Source organism: Amphiprion ocellaris, chromosome 18 (assembly GCF_022539595.1).
Source record: "Amphiprion ocellaris isolate individual 3 ecotype Okinawa chromosome 18, ASM2253959v1, whole genome shotgun sequence".
Classification (NCBI taxonomy): Eukaryota; Metazoa; Chordata; class Actinopteri; family Pomacentridae; genus Amphiprion; species Amphiprion ocellaris.
The window spans coordinates 11,441,798-11,463,884 of NC_072783.1; the positions used below are offsets into that span (position 1 = coordinate 11,441,798).

Consider the following 22,087-nt stretch of genomic DNA (forward strand, 5'->3'; position numbering starts at 1 on the left):
ACCTGGCCACAGAAACTGCTAATCAATCAACTTTGATGCTAATACTTTTGAATACTTGTAAGTCAAAACTAAGTAATTCTTCCTCCATTGCCGAAGTTTTGCAACTAAAAAGGTAAACATTAATGTGAAATTTTTGCATTTTATTTAATAATCCTGGTAAAATACCAAGAAAAAAAGAAAGAACTTTGTCTCAGCATGTGAAAAGTAAACTCAGCTGGGCGAACTGGCTGCTTATTGAAATCTATGCAGAAAAACTGAAACGTGACCTTTAAGAACAACTTAAAAATCAGCAAATACCAGTGATAAATGTAATTTCATTCCTGATAACCTTAAAAGTGTTTTTGAATCCATTTAGAGTTACACTTAGAAGTTACTGATGTTAGCTGTCAACCTTTATAAAGCACAGACTTTACATTGAGCGCAATCAGCTAACGCAATCGGTTAACTTCAGATGCACAATTATGGTATGGCAGTTGAAGGCACTAAATCATTCTCCTCCATTGCTTCATTAAATCACTGTATACCAGTGTTTAAACCCGTCAGCTCCTCAGCTTAAAGTGTTTACAGACAAGCTGCGATAAATGCAGCAGGCGTTTCATCCCAATAAAACATAACGTCATTCAGTTTGGAATGACTGTGAAATTGTCAAAGCATAGTCATGGTTATATGGTGTGGCTCGGTATGGCAGGAATTTGGAGACACTTGAGAATGCAGAAAGGTTTTATTCTTAATGAAACAATGCAACAATACATCAGTGACAGGGTTTACAAAAACACACATCATTCAGTTTTGCCCTCTGACCTGCAGTGGGACACATGGTGGGTTTTGGATTCTTGTCTGTTGTGCAAAAAGGTAGACTGGTGCTTTACGCGCATACTTTTGATAAGCAGAAATACTGATGCTAGTTTGAATAAGCTCAGTGGGTGGAGACCAAGAGGCAGTTTATCATGCTCCCCTTTGAAGAAAGAACTGTGCTCCTGAGATTAAGACAATTTAGTTTCAGGGCTAGGGATGCTTCATTTCCCATACTATCATGAGCTGATAGAATTTAGAGCAGGCAAACATGCATACTTAAAGAACTACAGCACGACTGTGGCTAGTAACACATTTCTTCATCAAGGAAGCATCTGCTTTGATGCTGATACTGGCCCAGCAGTGCTTTAACAATTTGTTGTTTAGAACTAAACATCAGCTAAAGCTAATGTGAAAGTCATTCGTTTTGCAGGTATTTGGAACACATTCTATTTTTGACCTGATGATGGTGCCAGATGAAAAGTCAAAGGGTCGTTAAAGGTGTTAGAATTCCTCCTGGCAATGCATCTAAAGGTTGTTCAGCAATTTCAATCATAAATGTTGGTACAAAATGGCATCCATTGAATTATTATGGATCTGTTCACATTCCTAGAGCCTCACTGATGCGGTTAAAGGGTGGTTGGCTCAGAGAGATCCAACAGCATAAATGTGCTGAAAGGACCCAACAACAGAACATTAAACATTTGCCATCAGCAGAGCTACAAATGTAAAATGTGTCCTCAAGTTGATGCAAACTAAAGATGTGCTCTAAATGGAAAGTGAGATGCTGGCAGCACTTGAAATGAGAACAAAACTCATGCATGCATTTTACCAGATTTCATGGCATTCATAAGGTATCTTTGGCTCCACCCACAAAAGTGTGACAAAGGTAGCTCTGCCTGAAAGAAGTACAAGCAGAACTGAAACTACAACCTAGGCAAAGAAAGAATACACAAAGTAAAAACAATATATAAAAAAGACTTCACTTATATTTACACCAACACTGTAACATACAGCTACAGTCAGTAACCTATAGGAAGTGACAGAATCGAAGTAGTGCAAAACCTGGACCTGTTTGACATGGGCGAATACAAGGAGAATATGTTTGGTTACAACAGACTACAATAAATGTGAGCCCATGGTGCATATAGGCCATGCTCAGAGGTGTCCTGCCAATCCATTTCTGCTCCTATTCAATCAGCTCAGACTCAACAAAAGTACAGCAACCAATTTTTCATTCACTTTTAAGTTGAATTTAGATCAACAGTACAAGAAAGATGAAAATGGAATCAGTGTTTCTTTGGGGACAAAGTAACTTTAAGGCCTTCATTAAACACAAAAACCTTCACACCCTCATAAACAGAGAATGCTGCTGACAGAAATAATACTGTGAGGTCCTTCAAATACTGTAGTGTTTTCCTGAATCATTTCAACACTCTCAGACTAGTTGTTTTTTACAGACAGACATCATCTCATTGGTTGAGTCGAAGAACATCATGTTCCAAACACAAGATAGCTTCCCGGCAAATATGAACGTCAACGGAGATCTAAATGCAACAACTTCTTTTAGTCATTCATAGCCACAGGATAGTTTTAGCCGATCCTGATTGATTTGTACTTCTACAGCTTTGGTCAGGGACTCAGAGCAGCCCTTGGTTTAACTAAACCGGTAGATAGGTTCAGCAAAACTGCAGCAGATGGAGCCCAAAAAATAAAAATAAAAAGATCACAGTAACCTTTCCTATTTCCTTAATAAAAGGCAAGGAGTTAACTGAGCCAAGGGCGCTTTGAGATAAGAAAGTGAGCTTCAGATTCTGTTGCGGCAACACTGATTCACTCGACTGGAATTTGGAAGTTAAGCTCTGTGGAGATTACACTCTGCAACTTCAATCCATTTCCTTTTAGATTGTAGATCCCTTTAGGTATTAGGATGCAAGGCTGCTTTCTATCAAAGTGTTCTTGATATCCCAAACGGCATGCCCTGAGGCTCAAAAATGAAGCCAATGCTCAAGTGTCAAAAACTGCAGTTTCTCGATAGGCCACTTGAGGCTGGTTCCAAGAGGAAGTCTAACCAGTAGGGGCTGGTTAGAGCCACCTTAACACTAGAGCTGTGAAGGTTTCACCTAATGAGTTGGATTAATGTCACACATTAAAGAGTTGTGTCAATGAGAGGTACTAAAGAAATTACCAACACTAGTTTTGTGTACCCTATGATTTTTGAAGGATTTCCAGCCAAGCTTAACCGTGGTACTGTGAGGCAGTGGGACAAATGATGTGACAGGCATTAGTGCTGCAGGATACAATGACAGTGGCATTCAGTTTTTGTGAGGTTTGAGCTTCGGACACCACTTAGTATCCGGATACAGAAGACAGTGCAGTGTCTTAAACCTGCAGGATGACAAGAGAGAGAGAGAGTCAGTGAAGTTATGTCATTCATACTGTTCAAGAGCACACCCATTCACTCAAAAAACTGTGTAACTTGTTTATTTCAGCAAAAGTCATACAGGCTGCCAAACTGAATTATATTATCAAGCAGCAATTCTGTTATATCCTGGCTTAAAATGTGCATTTCCATACACAATACTGCTCCAAAGTCCACACTTGAAGCACACTATATAACCAAAACCTATGGACTGTTGACTTGGCCTAGGCCTGGTAGTATAGATAACGCCAAAACCTAATGCCCTGCTCTAGTACGGTGCAGCACAGTTTTTCCAGTATTTTGTGGAAGAACTTGCACAACACCCTCAAACCAGCCCCACCCATTTAACATGAACTGGAAGACCAACTGTAAGCCAGCCGTCATCAGCAACTGACCACACCGATGATATTTTGTCTGAAATGGAGCAATCCCCACAGCCTGGTTCCAAAATCTGGTGGAATGTCTTCCCAGAGAAGTGGAGGCTGCTACCACAGCAGATTAATGCTCTTGGTTTGGAATTACAGGTTCAGCTGTAACGTATGACTGGAACACATAGTGACCATATAGTGTACTTGTACACTTGGCAAGACTTACTCGACTATAGTGGGAAGCAGGATGCTAAAGTTCTGTAATATGTTTTTTTCCCTAACATAAGCAGCACTAATCCATAGAAATAAATTGCTACTACCAATAAATAAGCTAAGAACCTAGCCATGTGAGAGTGTGGAAGAGCAGAAGGGCCCTTTAGGGTGTCTGTGTTTACCTTGTGGGGTCCTCAGCCAGTGAAAAGCCTCCAACAATGTTCACTACATTCCTTCTGTTCTCAAAACCTCCATAGCTGAGAGTCACCTAATGCAAAGCAATCACACAACAAAGAATGACTGAACATTTAATCACCGTGAGTAATTTCTTTCAGTGGAAATGATGAGAGATCAACATTACAACTGCTTCCACTGCAACAATTCACATCACATCTGACCATGCCAAATTTCACTGAGCTCCCCCCTCCATGGTTCCTCAAATGTCTTCCATTAGTGGACATGAAAAAAAGCAACCACAAACACACTCGCTCACCTGCTCCAACAAAGTGTCAGTGGGCAGCTTCTGCAGGTTCTCCAAGTGAGAGTGGAAAAGGTGTGTGTGTGTTAAAGTGACCTCCAGCAGCGCCTCAATGATGTAGCCCACAGTGCAGTCGTCCGGGAGTCGGATCTTCTCCGCTGTGCTGATGAAATTCCCCAAACTGAAACCACAAGACAGACGTCAGCCGTGTGGGGCACGACATGTTGTCAAACTAAGTCAGAAATCAGCAGTTGTCATGAGAGGGAGTCAGTCGGTCGGAGGGGGTGGATTTTATTGTTTAATATGGGGATAATGTCAGAGTGTTGGGCACAGTTGTTCACATGAACAGTGACAAAAATGCTTTTGTAATGTTTTTAAAATAAATGAAAAGAGAGATTTCTCATGGCTCTCCAAAGCTGAAGTAGGTACAAATGTCTTATTAGGAAAGTTACAGAAATGGCCGGACATACAAGTATAGATACTACTGCATCTCAAAAAATGCAAACATTGTGAAAGTTTTTTTTTCTTCAGAATTTAACTGACTGATGCTGATTGTCGCTAATTCACATCATACCACTTTCATTCAGACTGCAGCCGAGATAGCGTATCCATTCCCCCAATGCGGGTTTGTGCATATTTAATACGTACCTCAGAACCTTTTGCAAGCCCTGGATTCTCATAGAACCGGTTGTAGTGGGACCAAAATTGTTATATATCTGTTATTATTATTATTATTATTATTATTATTATTATTATTATTATTATTATTATTATTATTATTATTATTATTATATATCTGTCCTATGTATAATAGACAAATTAACAATCTCCACTTAATTTAGCATCAGCTGGAAAGCAAAAACACACACAAAATTTTTTTTTATATAATTGTAAATAAATTCAGGCATCAAGGGGTTAACTCAAAAATGTAAACTTTCATATACTCTATATTCCTTTCCTTAACTACGTGTCCATAGTCTCTTTACAATTTTAAGAATTTATTACAAAGGCAGTTGATATCTTAACCAGATTTGTTTTATTGTAATCAGTGCTTATTAAAGTCTTGTAATCACATTGAAACTGTGTGTTTCAGGTATCCTGTTGGTGAAAGAGGTACTGTTAAATGAAACCCTAAAAATTGGCTACTCCTCAGACCGGTGGATTGGAAGGGATGGGCCAATTCCTTGGCCACCACGTTCACCAGGTATCACTCCCTGGAACTTCTTCCTATCGGGTTATGTTAAAGATATTGTGTATCAAACAAAGGTACAGGACATTACTGACTTGAAGCAAAAGATTTCTGATGCCATTGCCACCATTGATGAGGCTATGCTACAGCAAACATGGCAAGGAATAGAGTACCGTCTTGATGTGCTTCGTGCAACTAATGGTGCCCATATAGAGGTGTATTAAATGAGGTAGAAAAAGCTTTGACAACCACTGATTACAATAAAACAAACCTGGTTAAGATGTCTTATCAACTGCCTTTGGAATAAATTCTTAAAACTGTAAAGAGACTTTATGGACACCCTGTATTTTAAGGCATTTTTGTTTTAATTTTGATGATTATGCCTTACAGCTCATGATAGCGGCCTGCAGATTGTCTGTATTTTAGGGCTGGATGTTTCTCATCTTCCTACACCACTATGTATGAAGTTCTATGAAGCGTATGTCAGGTGATTGGCAGGACAATCAAGCACAGTAATATCATAGTAACTGCCTCTGTGGGTAGGTGTTAAGTCCTGCTAGAAAAGGAAATCAGCATCTCCATAAAGCTTGTCAGCAGATGGAAGCATGAAGCACTCTAAAATGTCCTGGTAGATGGTTCAGTTTGGACTTGATAAAACACAGTGGACCAACACCAGAAGATGACAAATCATCACAGACTGAGGTAACGTCACACTAGACTTCAAACACCTTTGATTCTAAGCCTCTCCACTCTTAATTTCCAAATGCAATGCAGGATTTGCTTTATCTGAAAAGACGACTTTGGTCCACTGAGCAACAGTCCCGTTCTTTTTCTTCTTAACCAAGGTAAGATGCTTCCGATGTTGTCTGTAGTTCAGGAGTGGCGTGCTACTAGGAATGAAACAGTTGAAGCTCCTTTTCCGAAGACATCTGTGCTTGGTGGCTCTGGATGCACTGACACCAGCCCCAGTCCTTGTGAAGCTCCCCCAGGTTCTTGAATTGACTTTTGATAATCCACTAAAGGCTGCAGTCATTGCTGTTGCTTGTGAACTTTTTCCTACCACACTTTTTCCTTCCAGTCAACTTTCCACTAATATGCTCCAACACAGCACTCTGCCAACAGCCAGTCTTTTCAGAAATGACTTTCTGTGGCTCCTTGTGGAGAATGTTGATGATGGTCCTCTGGACAACTTTCAATTTAGCAGTCATTCCTGTGATTGTGGTTGATGTTCTGAACTAGACTGAGAGATACACTGCAATCATACTGTTTGAATAGTAATTTACTCAAATGAAATATTGTAATACTTTGAGACAATTTCTGAATCAAAATTAGAACTAGAATATAATAAAATGTCACTTTCTGAAAAAACTCATGAAACATATAAAACTTTTTCACAATTTTCTAATATTCTGAGATGCACTAGTATATTAACAAATATGCATTACTGGGCCTGCCATTCATTGCAGTGATATGTCACTTTTTGGACCTATATGCTCCGAAAGCATGTAGGTCTGTTAGGACAGGAGGTCTGGACACAGTCATAGCAATCACAACCTACTGAATTTTTTAACTAATTTTCCAGTTATTTGGATTATTAAATATGTCAGATATGCATCACTGACACATTATACTTAACCTTAAGAGTCCTAACGAGAAGCTCTCTTCTAATAATCCTGCAGCAACACCACTTTGCATAATTTACATTAGGAGCACTTAACACAGTAACACATACAGAGACACAGCTGACTAATATAAATTATTTTTTTTATCTTTTTACAAATATATTACTGTCAGCAACATGTGAAGTTAGATTTAGCTGATAGTTTACTGATTAGCTCTTCATCATGGCACCTGTTAGTGGGTTAGATATATTAGGCAGCCAGTGAACATTTTGTCCTCAAAGTTGATGTGTTAGAAGAAGGAAACATTTGCAATTGGAAGAATTTGAGTGAGTTTGACGATGGCCAAACTGCCTCTTTCAGCAGGATAATGTACTGTACCACAAAGCAAAAATGGTTCAGGAATGGTTTGAGGAGCACAAGTTTAAAGTGTTGACTTGACCTCCAGATTCCCCAGATCTAAATTCAATCGAGCATCTGTGGGATGTGCTGGACAAACAAGTCCGATCCACAGAGGTCAAGCCTCGCAACTTCCAGTACTTAAAAGATCTGCTGCTAACATCTTGGCGCCAGATACCACAGCACACCTTCAGGGGTCTAGTGGAGTTCGTGCCTCGACAGGTCAGGGCTGGTTTGGCAGCAAAAGTGGGACCAACACAATACTAGGCAGGTGGTCATAATGTTATGCCTGATGGGTGTATGTCAGTGATCATGTGCGTATTCACTTTGGTTGCATGGAGTTTCTTCTTTGGGGCCTGTATTTTCAAAATAGTCTTTCTAAAGTACTTGTTTGTGATTGTTCATAAAAGGAAATACACTGCTGCTCAACTAATGCAGTTATTGAGAGGCGATACCTTTTGCCATTTGACATTTAGGTGATTTTGCACAGTAGTCATTTCAGTGCTCACATCTGTACAATACTCACTTGTGCTGCATACTGCATTTGACTGAGAAAGGGAATTGAAGAGGAGATAAATGTCAAATGGAACTTACTTTACTGACAACCGATCACTGCAGCAGAGGCTGGGCAATGGTTGGGAGTGGCTGGGGAATTTTAATGCAATATGCACTACTGTACCAGAAACAACTACTGTGTGGATGAGTTCAAAGACGTACCTGGCCCACGGGCTCATTTTCAAGGCCAGACCTCGACTGATACAGAAACCTGCTCCACCCGTGGCAAACCAGAACTTGACAGACACCTGAGTCAAGATGAAAACAGCACATTAGCTGGCAGTTAGGGGTGTAGAAATCTAAGAGAAAAACTTCATCATGTCATCTCGCCCACTTGTCTGACTGGACATTGTAAAACATTAGTTTAGATCAGTGTTTCCCAACCTTTTTCTTAGAAATGCCCCACAGCTCTGTGAGCTGAAGCCTTTACCAACATCCATAAAGCTCCAAATTGTTTCATTTAAAGTTATTTTAAGATGGCTGTCATTTAACAATACCGTTTACATGAAGTAGATACTGTCATAACTATTCACCAGTTGAACTGTCTATTGCTTTCAACTATTTACTTTAAACATTTACCTATAGCTAGGTCAATGGCAAACTACTTAAACAATATAGCTGTGATTTTTACTATTCATTCTTTACTCAACTCTACAGCGGGCCAACGTGTTGCTATTTATAGCATAATCTCTATATTCTTAAGTTCACTGAGTTACTCCACAATCTGTTTGTATACAACCAAACCCCTTGATGTTTACCTCCAGAGTACAAGTTCCTCTGTTTGTGAACTTCTGACTTAGAGAGACAACTCATCTTCATATGGTAAAGTAGTTACAGTATAGCTTACTGCTATATTTGTTATTGAGTGAAGCCACAAACTCCTAATAAGGTGTAAGCTGACTGACCGATCCGTCACTCTTGACCCTCTCTGCAGCCTCAATAGGGTGATCCAGACTGGGCCGGCCCAGGTAGACATCCTGGCTGTGGTGGTAGGAGGAGAGCAACCGCACCATGCTGGCCAGGACCACATAGTTGTCATCATCCACATGGCAGAACCACCTAAAACAAAGTGGAGCGTCGGTGTTGACTGATCCAACAACAGTAAGGTAAGTTAACTATTTACTTACTGTGTCACAGATCCATGTATCACTTACTTCTTCTGAGACTCGATGAATTTATCGTACTCCACAGACATTTTGCAGCACAGAGCCTGTCGGGTGTGAGCCGCTGAGCAGTTTGTGTTGATGATGTTAGTTCCTGGGAAACAGACAGTACAGGACAGCACAGTTCAGTCAGGTGCTGACTAGTGCTGAGTACAACATCATATATTTTATGCAGTAAAAAACAGAAGTGAGTACACCCAAAGTCACCTAAATGTCAGATTATGTAACACTGTATCAGGCTCTAAAATAAATGCTCAATACAACATCAGTGAATACACTTGTGATCAGTGTCACAAGTTAGAAACCATGCGATCACTGGATCACTAAAACTAAACTGAGTGCACTTGTGATTTCCAATTGTCCAAACTGCATGAATATACTCATGAAATGAGCTGTGAACAGCAGATTTTTTTTAAGTTTAGGACCTAAGGGCTGTGTCTATCTGCATCATGGCGTAGCATGGAGAAGAATAGACAAAAGACCTTAAAAAGTCTAATTGTGAAACTTAACAAATATGGAAAAGAACACAGAAAGATTAAAGAGCAGCTGAATGGTCCAGTTTCTTACCTGTCCTCATCTGCAGCTCCTTATCCTCACCATCAGTGAATATATACGTCTGAAACAGACAAGGACACACTGTTAAAGAGTGTTGTGCAAGCACACGTACATACACACTGTTGTTCTACAAGAAAACGATGAAGCGCTCCTTTGTTTTCTCTAGCTGATCAGGAAATGCAATTACAAGAGGAAGAGCAAAGACAACGAAAATGACAAACAGGCAGTTCCAGATGCAGCTGAAAAAACAGAAAAGCAGAGGAAGACCATGCTTGAAACCATCTCTCAACACTTAAACTGAGGAAACTAATACCACAATGAATTATTGACTCAATTACAATTTTACTGAAATAGCACGCTCAAACAGCCAGAGTTTTTACCAAAGCTGCTTTCTATTTTGGTTTTGACTGCTGTGCGATCATCGCTTTTCTATTTTTCCCTGTCGGTCCATCTTGTACAACACATCATTTTTCTCTTTGTGCGTTGCTGCTGCATTTTGGTTTATCTTTTCTAAATGAATCATATTTCACAGCAGACATGCTGACTGGTCACTGCAGAAAAAAAGGCAGATGTTATTACTAAGATTGGTATGGCTTCATTGCAAGTATTAATTCAAGCCACTGAAGCAAATATCATCTTGCCCCCTTTGCCCCATGGTCATACAATCACAGAGGCCAAAGATGGAAAGATGTGCTTTACATCTGGGGCTCAATGCTTTTCAGTCTTCATTGCTGCCACATTATATCACCCTGGCTCTGAAGCCTGGATTATACTCACTTGCAGATGCAAACACCAGACACATGATTAAGTTATACTCCACTTGGAGTAAGTGTTCTCAAGTGCACAGTAGATCAGCGTCTATGTATGCCCAGCATGCACACTACTGCCAAGTATGCGCACAACTATCTACTGGCTGAACCAACAAATTGTGGGCTGCACATGAACGTCTGCAGAGGGATCAGTGCAGACTCTCGTGGACTTGTGCAGATGACACAACTGTGTGGCCCATAGTGGACCCTCGCATACTAAACAAAACAATAAAGGTAAAATTTCCCCACGTCTACGTTCCAGTTTAAGTCAGAACCTGGATACCGAAGCCAATGTCTATGGAAAGTTAGTCCTGCACAATGTACAGCAGACAGACAGGATAGAAGGCAGCATGTAACCTTTACAGACCATCAAGTGAACCAGGCAGTCAGTGGGCTAATGGAATCTGACCTTGGGCTCCAAACAAATAAATATACACCCCTACTGGTAAAGTAGCAGCTGGACTGACACATTTACATTAAATACAAATGAGGCTGAGAAGCTTCTAATTTTACAGTCAGCTGTAAACACAGGGGGCAAACTTTACTGACCTGAGGGCAGTAAAATAAGAATGCAACAGGCCCATAATGCCTCCCACTATCTGGTTAGCTAACACAGAACAGACCCACAAAGGAGCCCTTTCACAGCAGACCTGAACTCAGAGCCAGTACAAGCCAAGCTGTTGATACTGAAAGCACAAACTCAAATGGAACTCGTCTGTGACTGTGGCATGTGTGGCTGAAGTGGGGCAAAGTGTTTCTGCAGTTAAAGCTTCTTCTCTCCACACTGAGGCTCTTTGTCTTGGAGTTGGCCTTTCTAATTTCTTTTAATTGCTCTCAATACAGAGCTGGTTACAGTGCTTTCTGTGGTGGCTGCTTTAAACTTGATGTTGGGGACTGAAAGTCGTCATTCATTCACATTTAACTTTGTGTTTTAAAAAAAAAAAGACAACACATTGGCTGAATATTAATGAGTCTTTGAAAGCAAAACTACACTTTAGTGTGCGACAGCAACAAAAGTTGCCTCTCAACTGTTCCATATTAGAGCAGCCATGGAAATCAAGTAAATATAAAACAGGACATTAAAGGCCAACAGAAGGGGTCAAAGAGACACAGTGCAGACATTGTTTGATTAAACTGATCTTGCATTTTGCATTAACTCACACTATGTGTCATTCCCTTTTCCTACACATCAACAACATACAACTATGCTCACACTGTACAGGTTGATTGGCACCTTGCAACATGGGTGTTTAAACTGTGTAAACACAGAACTCCTTAACAGTTTTGTAAGTTAACAATTGTGATTCTATATACCAAGTCCTTAATGTGGATCAAAAGGAGAAAGTACTGTGGAATCCTACTGACTGAAAATTAAGTACATGTAAAATATTAGCCCAATAATATCAAACCAAGCTCATTACAGTTTAGAACAGATCTGACAGCAGCTGTGTGATAAATCTGATCTGAACTGCAGTCCAAAATGTCTGACATGTCAGAACACCCAGACATCTAACATCCAGACAGCTGACGGTTTCTGGAACTAATCAAATATCCAAACCCTCAACCCAAGTGAATGTAAAAAGCTGATCTAGAAGAAACTGTATGCCTGAAGCAGTTAGGAGCCAACATATTCTTAATATTGGCTTAAAGGTTAAATTCAGTTGAAAAGGTTCCAAATAAACTGTCAAGAACAGATTTGTTCCACCCTATTGGAAGAGTCAGAGCTGTGGTGTGTGATGGATGTGAGATGTATATGTAGAGTATGTGGTGCAGTGGAGATACAAGCACAGCACAGAAGACTTTCAGCATGTGTCTTCCAGTTTCAGGTTGCTGTGGAACTTCCTCCATAGAGGCCCAGGTCATGGTTACCCCAATGGAACAAACAAACACAGACAGAGACACACGGATCTTAAGTATAAGGTCTTATCCAGCGTAGACAGTAATCGACAGCATTTGGAGCTGTAGAATAATTCCACAATGACCTCAATAAATAGCTTGATCCTGACACAGCGCAAATGAGGCGGGAAGACAGATTTGCTATCTTATAAATGTCCTGTGGTTGCACTAAATATCTGAGGATAAACCGCACGAACGAGGAAAATCTGGTGGTGATAAGGCAACACCCTGAAATCCACCCAAGAGACACACAATGTATGTAGACAACAGCAAATCCATTAGACTAACATAGCTGTGTAAACAAAAATCCAAAACTTGGTGGTTGTGTGTGTCACTCTGTCAACACAACATGCCACAAGAATGTGCTTATATGAGAGCTGCCTATTTCTTAAAAGACATGCTCTGAATGTCCTCTGTCACCACACATTTATTGCTAAAGCAGAGTTATCAGATGCATCACACCTGCGGCAGCCATTTTGGATGGTTTATCTCTTGGATCACAGTGGTCTCAATAATCTAATGGCAAGTGAGTGTGTCTACTGCATGTCTGGATGAGCACTCTGGCCACATTTCTATAAAAGTCTCACAAGCAGCCTTAATAGATCAGACCTAGTTACATTTCTGAATCACTGTCAACATGGCACGAGTCTGAGCTGCACCGCAACAGCACACCTTTGTCACTCACTTTGCTCCACAATTTTTAATCTGGTCAACTATTGCTTTTCAGACTGACGACGAAATAAGAAGAGCAGACGAAGGACGAAGGAAGATGGGCTGTGTTGTGTTTTACATTCAGCCTTTCCTGCTGTTGCTGCCGTGTTTTTCGGCCTCCGGAGCCAGAAGGTGGATGGAGAAGGGATCAATAGGGTGTATTTTAGGTAAATATAGGTGGGTTGCCGTGGAGATAGGAGGCCTCTTGAAGTAAAGGACCCTACCTTTTTAACTTCCTGTTGGGGCCGTGTTAAGTCAGTGTGTGTGAAAGAAAGTGAGATTACTCAAGATTGACTTACAATAGCAAGTTATTATTTCAATCCCTGTTTTCTTTTCAAGTGTCATTTTGCACTGTACGTCTGCTCAGTCACTCATTTCTATTGAAATCCTTTTTGTTTAAATATCTGGCGCCCAGTTTATTGTCAGAGCATTTGGGTGGTTCTCGAAAATTTGGAAATTTAAGTTTACCGCTGGAAGTGGCACTAAAATGGCAACTGTAAAGTAAGTTTTACTACTATCATTGATCATTTTCTCGTTATTCTGTAATTACGTTTAACAAATCTGTCATTAACTAGTGCCAACTAATGCCTATGTGTGATGTAACTATCCTCATCCATCCCAATCAACAAAGGTCTGTGCACAGCCCAAAGTTTGAGCTTGTACTTTTGCACTGGCTGCTCTTGGAACTCACACCGAAGTGTTTCAGAGCTGGAAGCAGTGCGTGTGAATGTAATAACGGCCACTAGTATGAACAGAGCCACGGCCCCGTCCGCCATCCACTTAAGGATGCAGAAACCACGAATTGGCCTTTTGGGCTGCACGCAAACCGTCAGCACAGATGCAGAAAGCATTAATTGGCCTTAATGGTTTGATGAAGCGGGGCTGCACAGTGGCGTAGTGGTTAGCACTTTCGCCTTGCAGCGAGAAGATCCCTGGTTCACGTCCCGGCTTTCCCGGGATCTTTCTGCATGGAGTTTGCATGTTCTCCCTGTGCATGCGTGGGTTTTCTCCGGGTACTCCGGCTTCCTCCCACAGTCCAAAAATATGCTGAGGTTAATTGATTACTCTAAATTGCCCGTAGGTGTGAATGTGTGAGTGGTTGTTTGTCTATATATGTAGCCCTGCGACAGACTGGCGACCTGTCTAGGGTGTCCCCTGCCTTCGCCCGAGTCAGCTGGGATAGGCTCCAGCCCCCCCGCAACCCTAGTGAGGAATAAGCGGTGTATAGATAATGGATGGATGGAGGGTTTGATGAAGCCAGCAGTGTCCCATATCCCATGTGTGAAAAACATGGTCAGAGGTGCCTCCACAGTGCTTCAGAATGTTCAGGTTGCAGCTACTAGCATTCTGCTGTTGGAAGACTGAAACTCTGTGACTAATTCACTGAAAGAGCCAAGCAGGCCTAAACAGTAACATTAAGAAAGCAGAAGGAGAAAAGAAAGTCGCATCAAACTGTGGATGCGTGGTGGAAATTGCCGTCTCATACAGTCGCATGATGACGTATTTGTCCGCTCCGCTCGTCAACTAGTTCCACGTAACCACTTCTAATGTAACGACAAAACTCCTTAGGTCAATGACGTCACAAACCGAGGTCCCCTGTACTTATATTTACCTAACTGTTGATTAAATGTCTATCTCACACATTGACATACCTTCTGACACTTCAAGTGTGGCAGCATGGTGGTGCACGGTGGTACAAGGGTCAGTACTACATCACCTACAGATGAGCAGGTTTTGGGTTTGAACTTGTTGATCAGCTGGGACCTTTCTGTGTGGAGTTGGTATGTTCTCACTTTACTGTGTGGGTACTCTGGTTTCCTCCCAAAGCACATACATGATAGGTCATTTAGTGATATCAGTGTGAGCGTGCACGGCTGTCGGTGATCCTCTATGAGTTAAAGCGGGTATAGATAATGAAGGGAGATGGATGTTTTATGTGGCTTCATGCAGTTCTAGTGTTCAGGATCTCTAGATACTCAAAACTAAATCTCTTCTTCTTATCAAGGTGCGACAATAACAAATTCTGCTGCATCTGAGTTGAAATAATATTACCAGTTTTGAATCCCAGACAGTAATTACAAATGTGACTGTGTGATCACTTTCAGCACTACAGTACTTGACTGATTCTGTACAAAGGCTATATAAAAGCAGTAATCTCATTCCAGCACAGTTCCTATAGTAAACAGAGCAGTTCAGCTACATGCACAACATGAACAACTGTAGCTCTCCTCACCTGTTCTTTAGCTTGTGACACCCAGGTTTGAATCAGCAGCTCTAATCTGGACTTGTGGTATTTCCTGGTAGTCTTCACTGCAAAAAAAATGTCCTTCAGCTCCAACTTGTCCGACCCTGCAAGTCCACCAACTTTTCCCGCAGGGAGAGCATGTTTCTCGGGGCCTCCTCTAGAGTCCACCCCCTTCTTGGGACTGTGATTGTAATTCCTATTAAGTCCAGTCGAGATAGGTCTCCCCTGCCATGATGAGCTTCTATTGAGTCTTGTGGCCAAGTCTGCATTTCCCGCGTAGGTAGAACCTGCTAGAACCCCAGCACGGTGTGATGGGCTCGCCTGGACAGGTCTAACCTGGGGTCGGGGCTGAGGCAGGGTCACCTGGCCTGTTGGTGGCTGGAGTGCCGGAATAAGTAGAAGGATGAGGCCGCAGAATGCGAGGGAGAAAAGGAAGCAGAACTTGCTGACACCCACTGAAGCTATGTGCATCCTGACTGGCCAATGGCACGAGCTCATCAGCCTCCAGGGCTGCAGTCACTTCCAACACCACGCTGTCCCATCATCACACCAACAGAGGGAATCCTGCACAGAAAGACAAAGGGTCAAAAGTGTGTTTAGAGGATATTCGTACGCTTAAGCTTTATTCAACATGTCAAGCAGCACATTTGGTGCAAGACAAGCCTGAGTGAGGAGAGGGAAGAGCTCTTCTAACAGGCAGGAGTCACATTACTGGGGGTTCACTGCCAAAGCAAGCAGGGGTTTCATGCTTCATTTGCCTTTTGCTTTTTCAAAGTTCAGAAAACCTATTCCTCTAATAACGTTGGCAGTTAGAGGAGTAGGCAGCATTACCTTATTACCTTTTAAGAGGTATGGAGCATTGGTTTGTAAAGCATTTTCAGAGGGGTAACATGATCATTCACTTGAAGAGGAGTTTGTATCCACATGGGGAGTTCTAAACTCTCATTTAGCTCTATTTTGGTATCTACCAACTTCTGTAGGTAAAAGTGGGATCTTTAGCAGCTAAATGTTCAATTGTACACACAAGCTCACCTTACAGTTGTGTGCAAAATTATTCAACTCCCCCTGACATTTTTGACATTCTGGCAAAATGAGCAACATTATAACTGCAGGTGATTACTAAATCATATAGGAGGTGAACAGTTAGTTTATTGAAATATAATACCATAGCAAAAATCAACATTTAATTCTTAATCCATCCAAAATTTCACCTTTTTTACAAAAAGCAGGTTGCAAAATTATTCAACCCCCTATGAGGCTGTATCTTTAGTATTTTGTGCAGCACATTTTTCCTGCAATGCCCTACTGTAGAGTATGTATAGTCTCTAACAAGCTCCTTGGGAGTTTTAGCCTATTTCTCGTGGACAATGGTCTCCGGCTCAGCAATGTTCTTAGGTCTACGTGCTGCAAGGGTTAGGGTTAGCTTTCTTCAGATCCCACCACAGATTCTCGACTGGGTTTAAGTCTAGAGATTGTGATGGCCACTCAAGAACCTTCCAGGCTTTTTTCTCTAACTAAGCCTTTGTTGATTTCGTCTCTGGGAACATTCAAGAGCTTGGATATCATCTTGTACACATTTCTTTTCTTGTGCAAAGTAACTATCTCCCCTCTAAACTTCAGGGACATCTCTCTGGTCTGAACCATGTTGCTTGCAAGAGGCGTATGGGGAGTACTGACACAAAGTGTACCCATTTTATAGACATGAGTATTACTCAGTGTTTAGTGTATGTCACTGTTGAATTCACCTCAAAATGTATACGTACAGGTGGATGGCATTTGAGCTGTCCTGCAATTATCTGTATAGCATTGTTTATAGGGGGTCGAATAATTTTGCATGCAACTGTAGCTGTCTGCTTTTGTTGCTGAGCAGGTATTGTAAAGTGAGGTTTGGAGCGTGTTCTTCCCTCCTGCAGCCGGCAGCAAAGCTACAGAGCGGCAAGAATGAAACAAAACAGTGAAGTTCAGCTGAACACCTTAACAATGAGCTGAAACTAACTATAAAGCTGTGTAAGCTGCAGCAAGCTGTAGTTTTAGCTGGTAATGTTGTATAGATTTACTTTGACAAGACCTGCCATTATCCACCAGCTTCTGACATTGTTCTGCTGTCACAGCAGTCCATTCCTGTTGCACAAATTCTAACAAATTTGCTTTGTTTTTGGGCTTGTGGTTCTCCACTTCGCGTTTGATGATTTTCCATAGGTTTTCAATTGGATTTAGATCTGGTGATTGAGCAGGCCAAGGCATGGTTCCAATGTTCTGGTTCTCCATCCAGGCTTTAACTGACCTTCAAGGCAAGAAAGAGTTTTCCAGCTGATGGAAGAAGACTGTTTTTAAGAGTAGCCCTGTACATGACCTGGTTCATTCACCCTTCACACAATTGCATTTGCCCTGATCCACCCAACCTGAAACAACCCCAGATGGTCACTGATCCACCCCCATGTTTTACTGTAGGGGAAGACAGTCTGGTTTGTAGCTTCTCCAGGCTTCCTCCTAACCAGTAAGTTGACTGGAGTGGGCATCAACTGAAAATTGGATTCATCCCTGAAGAGAACCTTAGCCCAATCATCAACAGTCCAATCCTTGTGATCCCAGCAAAGAATAACCAGGCTTTCCTCTGCCTTTCATTAATGAAGGGCTTCTTCCGTGTCCTGTGTGACTTCAGACCAGCTTCAAGAAGTCGCTTTCCAATTGTCCTTGTCAAACAAGTCACGTTTCTCCACAGTGCCCACTCGTTTTTAAGGTCGCTGGAAGCCTGAGGATGATTCCTGACACAGGAACTGATGAGTGACGGTCATCTGGTGGGTAGAAAGATGTTTCCTACCATGACCAGCTAGCAGTTTGGTAGAACCATGTTCACCTTTTTTTTTCTTGGTGTAATGAACAGTTGTCTTGGAGAGCTTCAGTTTTTTTGCTACCTGTCTCTCACTCATGCCAATTTCCAGCAATGCCAAGATTCCTGCCATTGGGCTTCACATAATTCTTTTGTTTTAGGCATTATGTGAGAGCTGACAACTTCTGAGTTGTGCTACGGATTGAATGTCAGCAGGAAACCACTCTAGGACTTTGCATGTGCAGTGCTGCTTATGACATGAAATGGCCTCTATATACCCTGGAAATACAATTAAGCTGAAGCATGTCAAGTAGGACATACAATATTATGTAATCAGCTGCATTTTTTGTTGTGTTTGTTGTATTCTTCAGGTAGTATACGTTTAGTGGTACCAGGCATTAAAATGAACAAGAAATTGAAGAAAACAAGGGTGTTCTAATATTTTTTCCATGACTGTACATCCACACCTCCCCCCAACACACACACACACACACACACACACACACACACACACACACACACACACACACACACACACACATCTGTTTCCAGTATGAGTTTCTGTCCCCACAAAGGGGCCTGGTTAGAGCCAAAATGCAGAGTTCCCAGTGAGCCTCATCTGCAGCACTCAGGCTCTTCTCCTGCTGCTGTGCTGAGTGGAGGTACATGTCTGAATGTAGAGTCAACAGGTGACCAACAAGTTGACAGAGTTTCATCAGACAGAGCTCAGAATATTCACGGTAGCAACCATCCAACCACACTGAGCCTGTCCAGCACTTGCTTTGCAGCTTCTTTCATATCCAGGATATCATCTTCAACAAATTGCCAAGACGAAAGTTAATGTTTTAGTCTCTGTTTCAGTCTCTAAACAATCAGGAGGACTATCAAATAACTCACCAACAGAAAAGTCATCTGCAACTACAGGTACATGAATACAGAGCATTTATGGCTTCTATAATGTGACGATTCACCACTTTTTATTGTTTTCTGTAATTTATCACTGTGGTAGCTTTAGGTTTTGGAGGGTTGGTCAGACAAAAGAAGAAAATTGTGACTTAAAGGCTCTTCTTGATTGACTAATTGTTTGATTGTGAGCATTTTAAAAACTGAATAACTGAGGGATTATTTCAAAAAACATAACAGAGGTAACAAAGAAGATGATCGCTATGTGCAACTGCATAAACACAGGTTAGTGACCTTACAGTGTGTAATCACAGTGAGGGATAGTTTATTTAATGCCACACAGTCAGATGTGATCAGCTTAAGTCACTGTCTCCTACTGCAAGAACCAGCGACAGAAACATTCTCAAAGTCAACCAGCACATTGTTGACACACTTCAGTTGTCCTTGAGCAAAATACTGAAGTTGAATCAGCTTTTAGGAGAAAGTCACCCATGGCCTGAGCAGGAACACATTCATTCATTGTCATTTCCAGGAGAGTTTAAAGGGCTGGACGTGTTTCCTGCTAAGAGAACTGATCAAAGCGGCTGATGTTTAAACGAGTTGATCTGACTGGAAAACCAGCCAGTCTCTTTCCCTAATACTTTACTAGCAGCCATTGTGTTTATTTAGTAAGTAGCAGCAACACAACAGCTCACCAGTTTTATGATGGAGCTGTGTGAACCCCAGTGGCCCTGCTGTTTAACCATCAGGTAACTTTAAGGCTCCAGTCTGTTTATTTTGGTTTTAATCCGCCAAACCGGTCTCATTTTATCACATTCACAGCTGCTTACAGCTGCGAAACACTTCGGTGTGAGTTCCAAGAGCAGCCATTACAAAAGTACAAGTTTATTTCATTTAAAAGGTGACTAAAGAGCGACACTCATGACGATGACCAGACCCCAGTGAGAACATTCACACGAGCTGCAGTTTGTTGTGCTGTTAGAAGCAGTGGACAAAGGGGAGTTTGGTTTGGAGAACTTACCATGAAATACCAGAGGACACATCTGGCTTCTCTTGTCCATAAAGACGCTGAACTCAGTCTGGAAAGGACAAGGAAACATTCAGCGGGAGAAAGCAGTGCTGGACAGTAAAGCGCCAGGATCCAGTGCGCGGCTCTGTCGTCCTTATTGTTCCGTCGCGACTTTAAACGGTTCCACTTCTTGGCTGTCCTCGTTCAGAACCGCTCTGTTCCGTGACTTCTTCAGAACTGTGGTGTCAGAACAACGTTTCTTCCACCGGTAGAACCACTACTGGTAGTTACCCTCGACGACTATTCTACAAACAACTCATACCGGACAGTCTGTCAATCGAACTGCAACAGGAACATGGCTGCTCCGGTCAGGACTTTCAAAATAAAACACGGATTGACGTCACTTTTTCAGAAGGTCTGGGGAGCATTTACTACACCCATAGATTGCATAATAATTTATAGTGTTTATAGTCTAAAGCTACGCCCAAATCTTGCTCTAGAAAGTTTTGGGTTTTTTTGACGTCTGTGGAACAATTGCTTTTGTACAGTTTCCCTGATCTATGGTACTGAAGTTTACTTTTATCCAACATTCACTAATCATTTCTGAAGCATTTCACACATTACCAGAACTGTCTACCAGGGACTTTCACGAAATGTTCAGGAACACCTCTGAGAAAAGGTTCTCTGAATGTCACAAAAAAACTTTAGGGGACCTTCAAGGAACATTCCTAACCTAAAAACTACAAGTTCCTAATAGTCTATCCATCCATTATCTATACACCGCTTAATCCTCACTAGGGTCGCGGGGGGGCTGGAGTCTATCCCAGCTGACTCAGGCGAAGGCAGGGGACACCCTAGACAGGTCACCAGTCTGTCGCAGGGCTACATACAGAGACAAACAATCACTCACACATTCACACCTACGGGCAATTTAGAATGATCAATTAACCTCAGCATATTTTTGGACTGTGGGAGGAAGCCGGAGTACCCGGAGAAAACCCACACATGCACAGGGAGAACATGCAAACTCCATGCAGAAAGATCCCAGGAAAGCCGGGACGTGAACCAGGGATCTTCTCGCTGCAAGGCGAAAGTGCTAACCACTACACCACTGTGCAGCCCGTTCCTAATAGTATACCTACTAATTAACTACTAATATACTAAGCTTGATGAACTGAACCTATGAATAGGTCAAAAGTGTATTTAACAGTGAAATTTCACAAATTATAATCAATCTACAGCAGTTTTTGGGATCTAGGATGTTTTCCTTTCTAACTACCTATGTATTTACTATATATACCATTATTGCATTACATTCACTCTGTTTCTTTATGCGTCCTTTCTCCGAGTGTCCCTGGTCCCAGAGCTGGATGCTGGATGCTTCAGATGTGTGGCTGTGTTTTATGGTCCTTGTGTCCCACCCCCCCACCTCTCTATCTCTACCCCTCTATCTGTATCCCTCTATCTCTATCTCTACCGCTCTATCTCTACCTCTCTACCTCTTCTGTCCCTCTCAACCCGCCCGGCCAGCAGGCAGATGGGTCCCCCCACATTAGAGCCGGGTTCTGCTCGAGGTTTTTTTCCCTGTTAAAAGGGTGTTTTCCTTGCCACTGTCGCCTTTTGGCTTGCTCTGGGGGTCAGGCATATGGGTTCTGTAAAGCGTCTCGAGACAATTTGACTGTAATTGGCGCTATATAAATAAAATTGAATTGAATTGAATTGAAGGTCAAATCAACATCTTGGGCAATTGTCATGTTCCTCAAGATGTTCCTGATTGATGTTTTTGCAATGTGGTGGGGTGTATCTTCCTACAGGGGTAGGCCAGTGACATTTGGGATTTCCATTTGCATGAAGGAGTGTGCTTGTTCTGAGATAAAGTTTATTTGGGTGTCTAAGTCTCATCAACATGGATGCCAAAATCTAAGGTTTTC

The 22,087-nt window shown here is 41.8% G+C and overlaps 1 protein-coding gene across 1 annotated transcript; it reads right to left on the reverse strand.

Annotated features, from left to right (window-relative positions):
- Nucleotides 1-702: 702 nt before the first annotated feature.
- On the reverse strand, nt 703-20,509 carry rfng (RFNG O-fucosylpeptide 3-beta-N-acetylglucosaminyltransferase). The gene is made up of 9 exons (XM_023265208.3): nt 20,169-20,509; nt 15,403-15,978; nt 9,766-9,814; nt 9,190-9,292; nt 8,941-9,094; nt 8,198-8,283; nt 4,289-4,454; nt 3,978-4,063; nt 703-3,180 (listed from the first exon to the last, which is right to left on the reverse strand). The coding sequence occupies exons 2-9, from the start codon at nt 15,910-15,912 to the stop codon at nt 3,108-3,110; spliced, it is 1,227 nt and encodes a 408-aa protein (XP_023120976.2). The 5' UTR covers nt 15,913-15,978; nt 20,169-20,509; the 3' UTR covers nt 703-3,107.
- Nucleotides 20,510-22,087: the final 1,578 nt, after the last annotated feature.

Coding starts and splice junctions, on each gene's coding strand:
- rfng (XM_023265208.3), bottom strand. CDS start 15,912: ATGAGCTCGTGCCATTGGCCAGTCAGGATGCACATAGCTTCAGTGGGT. Junction 9,815..15,402: donor TGTCACAAGCTAAAGAACAG/GTGAGGAGAGCT, acceptor TGTCTGTTTCAG/ACGTATATATTCACTGATGG. Junction 3,181..3,977: donor CTGGCTGAGGACCCCACAAG/GTAAACACAGAC, acceptor GTCATCCTGCAG/GTTTAAGACACTGCACTGTC.